Raw genomic sequence first — 1,959 nt, forward strand, 5'->3', positions numbered from 1 at the left:
TCAGACCCACCCTCTGAGTCCCCGCCCGTGACTGAGAACTGCGGCCCCGCCCCCCGTGCCACTCCCTGTCTCCCCCCTCAGCTCCTCACCCCCTCCCGGAGGCCCGCACGGCCCGGCCCCGCGCTTGAGGCCCCACCGCCGCCACCCCAGCGGGCGGGCACGCGCACCTGTCGAGCACGAGCTCCTCCAGGCGGTGCAGGTCGCAGGCCACGTACTCGAGGGCCATGTCGGTGATGCGCGGGCACCATGAGAGGTCGAGGCTGCGCAGTTTGCGCAGATTCTCGGCCACGAGCTCCACGCCGTCGTCGGTGACCTTGGAGCAGCCCGAGAGGCTGAGCGCCGTGAGGTTGGGCAGGCTGTGCACCACGTTGACCACGCCATGGTTGGTGATCTCCCAGCAGGACAGTAGGCGCAGTGTGTGCGTGCTGTGGCCCTGGCGAGCCGTGAAGTAGGCCAGCGCTGTATCTGTCACGTGGTAGGCCTGCAGGCTCAGCTCGGCCAGGTTGGGCAGCAGCTGCGAGATGGCCGCGATGGCGTCGTCTGCCACGTTGATGCAGTCGCTCACGCTCAGTGAAGTGATGCGGGCACTCAGGCTGGACCACAGCCCGGCCTCGGTGAAGTCGTTGCAGCCCGACAGCTCCAGCCGTACCACGCCCTGCATCTGCTCCAGCATGACCTGTGGGCAGCCCAGGTCAGGGCACCCCCCTCAGCTCTGCCCGCCACCGGTGTGCCCCTCCCCTGCCACAGCCAGGACAGCAGGGGACGGATGGGGCTGGCGTTGGGTGTGGGGGAGGTGGGGGGGAATGCAGTGGTCTCCTGCCGGCGGGAACTCAGGGCTGGGCTCTGAGCATCCTTGACCCTGTGCTAGGAGGTGGGGAACACCTGGAGCTCAGGGCCAGCCAGAGCCTGTGCTGGGCCGCTGGCAAGAGTCCGGGTCCTGGGGATGGGCCCCTCTGCCCGGCTGCTTCTCTGACTTTCCCCCTGGGGCCTTTTCCCCAGTGGCTCCGGCCTGCTCACCCTCTCAGGCTCCCCCCACATCCTCCCCACTGGAAGCCAGCTTCATAGGCCCCCTTGCCTACATTTAATTGTCTGCTCTGCAGTCACCATCCTGAAATTCTATTTTTTTGAGTTGGAGTCTCACTCTGTTGCCCAGGCTGGACTGCAGCAGCATGATCCCAGCTCACTGCAGCCTCTATTGGGCTCAGGTTGCCGGACTACAGGTGTGCACCACCATGCCTGGCTAAGTTTTTAAGTTTCTTTTGTAGAGATGAGGTCTCGTTATGTTGCCCAGACTGATCTGAAACCCCTGGGCTCAAGCAATCCTCCTGTCACAGCCCCAAAGTGCTGGGATGACTGGCGTGAGCCACCACGCCCAACCTGGCCTGAAATTCTTAGTCATCTTTGAAGAAGGAACCCGTATTTTTCTTTGCACTGGGAAGTTAGTCATGAGCTCCCCAACCTCAAAGCCACTGTCCTCAGGCACCGTGTGCCTCGGCGGCCTCCACTTTCTCCCCCCACAAGGGTGCTGCGGCCTGGCCCCATCCCCGCCTCACCCCTCCCGGCCAGCCTGGGGACACACCTCAAGGCCGGCATCAGTGATGGTGGAGCGCTTGAGGCTCATGGCCTTGACACCCTTCTTGGAGAGCGCGTAGTTGTCGATGAACTCACAGATGTCCAGGTCGGACACGCCTACCAGGCAGAAGCCCTCGAAGCCTCGTGCGGCAAAGCCCTGTAGGTTCACGAACTCCTTCTCGCCACCAGGCAGCACGTTGTAGAGCTCCTTAGCATGCAGCATGGGTGTGAGGCCTGCCCAGAACTTGGGCTGGTAGAGCACACGCCGCCAGGCCTTGCACACCTGGGCCAGCACACACTTCTCGCAAGCCGAGAAGTACCAGAACAGGCCATTGAGGATCTTCTCGTCCGTGGCCAGGGGCGGCCGCTCGGTAGGGGACCCGGGCA

The 1,959-nt window shown here is 63.8% G+C and overlaps 1 protein-coding gene across 1 annotated transcript in view; it reads right to left on the reverse strand.

Annotated features, from left to right (window-relative positions):
• The window catches only part of FBXL16 (F-box and leucine rich repeat protein 16), a 24,259-nt gene that overhangs the window by 1,377 nt on the left and 20,923 nt on the right, over positions 1–1,959 (reverse strand). The window contains exons 4-5 of the mRNA XM_021708206.1: positions 1,580–1,943; positions 168–676 (exon numbers count right to left, since the gene is read on the reverse strand). Coding sequence (XP_021563881.1) covers positions 168–676; positions 1,580–1,943 — 873 coding nt within the window. The remainder of the gene's footprint in view (positions 1–167; positions 677–1,579; positions 1,944–1,959) is intronic.

Source organism: Carlito syrichta, unplaced genomic scaffold, assembly GCF_000164805.1.
Source record: "Carlito syrichta isolate Samal-C Ts95f unplaced genomic scaffold, Tarsius_syrichta-2.0.1 Scaffold135573, whole genome shotgun sequence".
NCBI classification, from domain to species: Eukaryota; Metazoa; Chordata; class Mammalia; order Primates; family Tarsiidae; genus Carlito; species Carlito syrichta.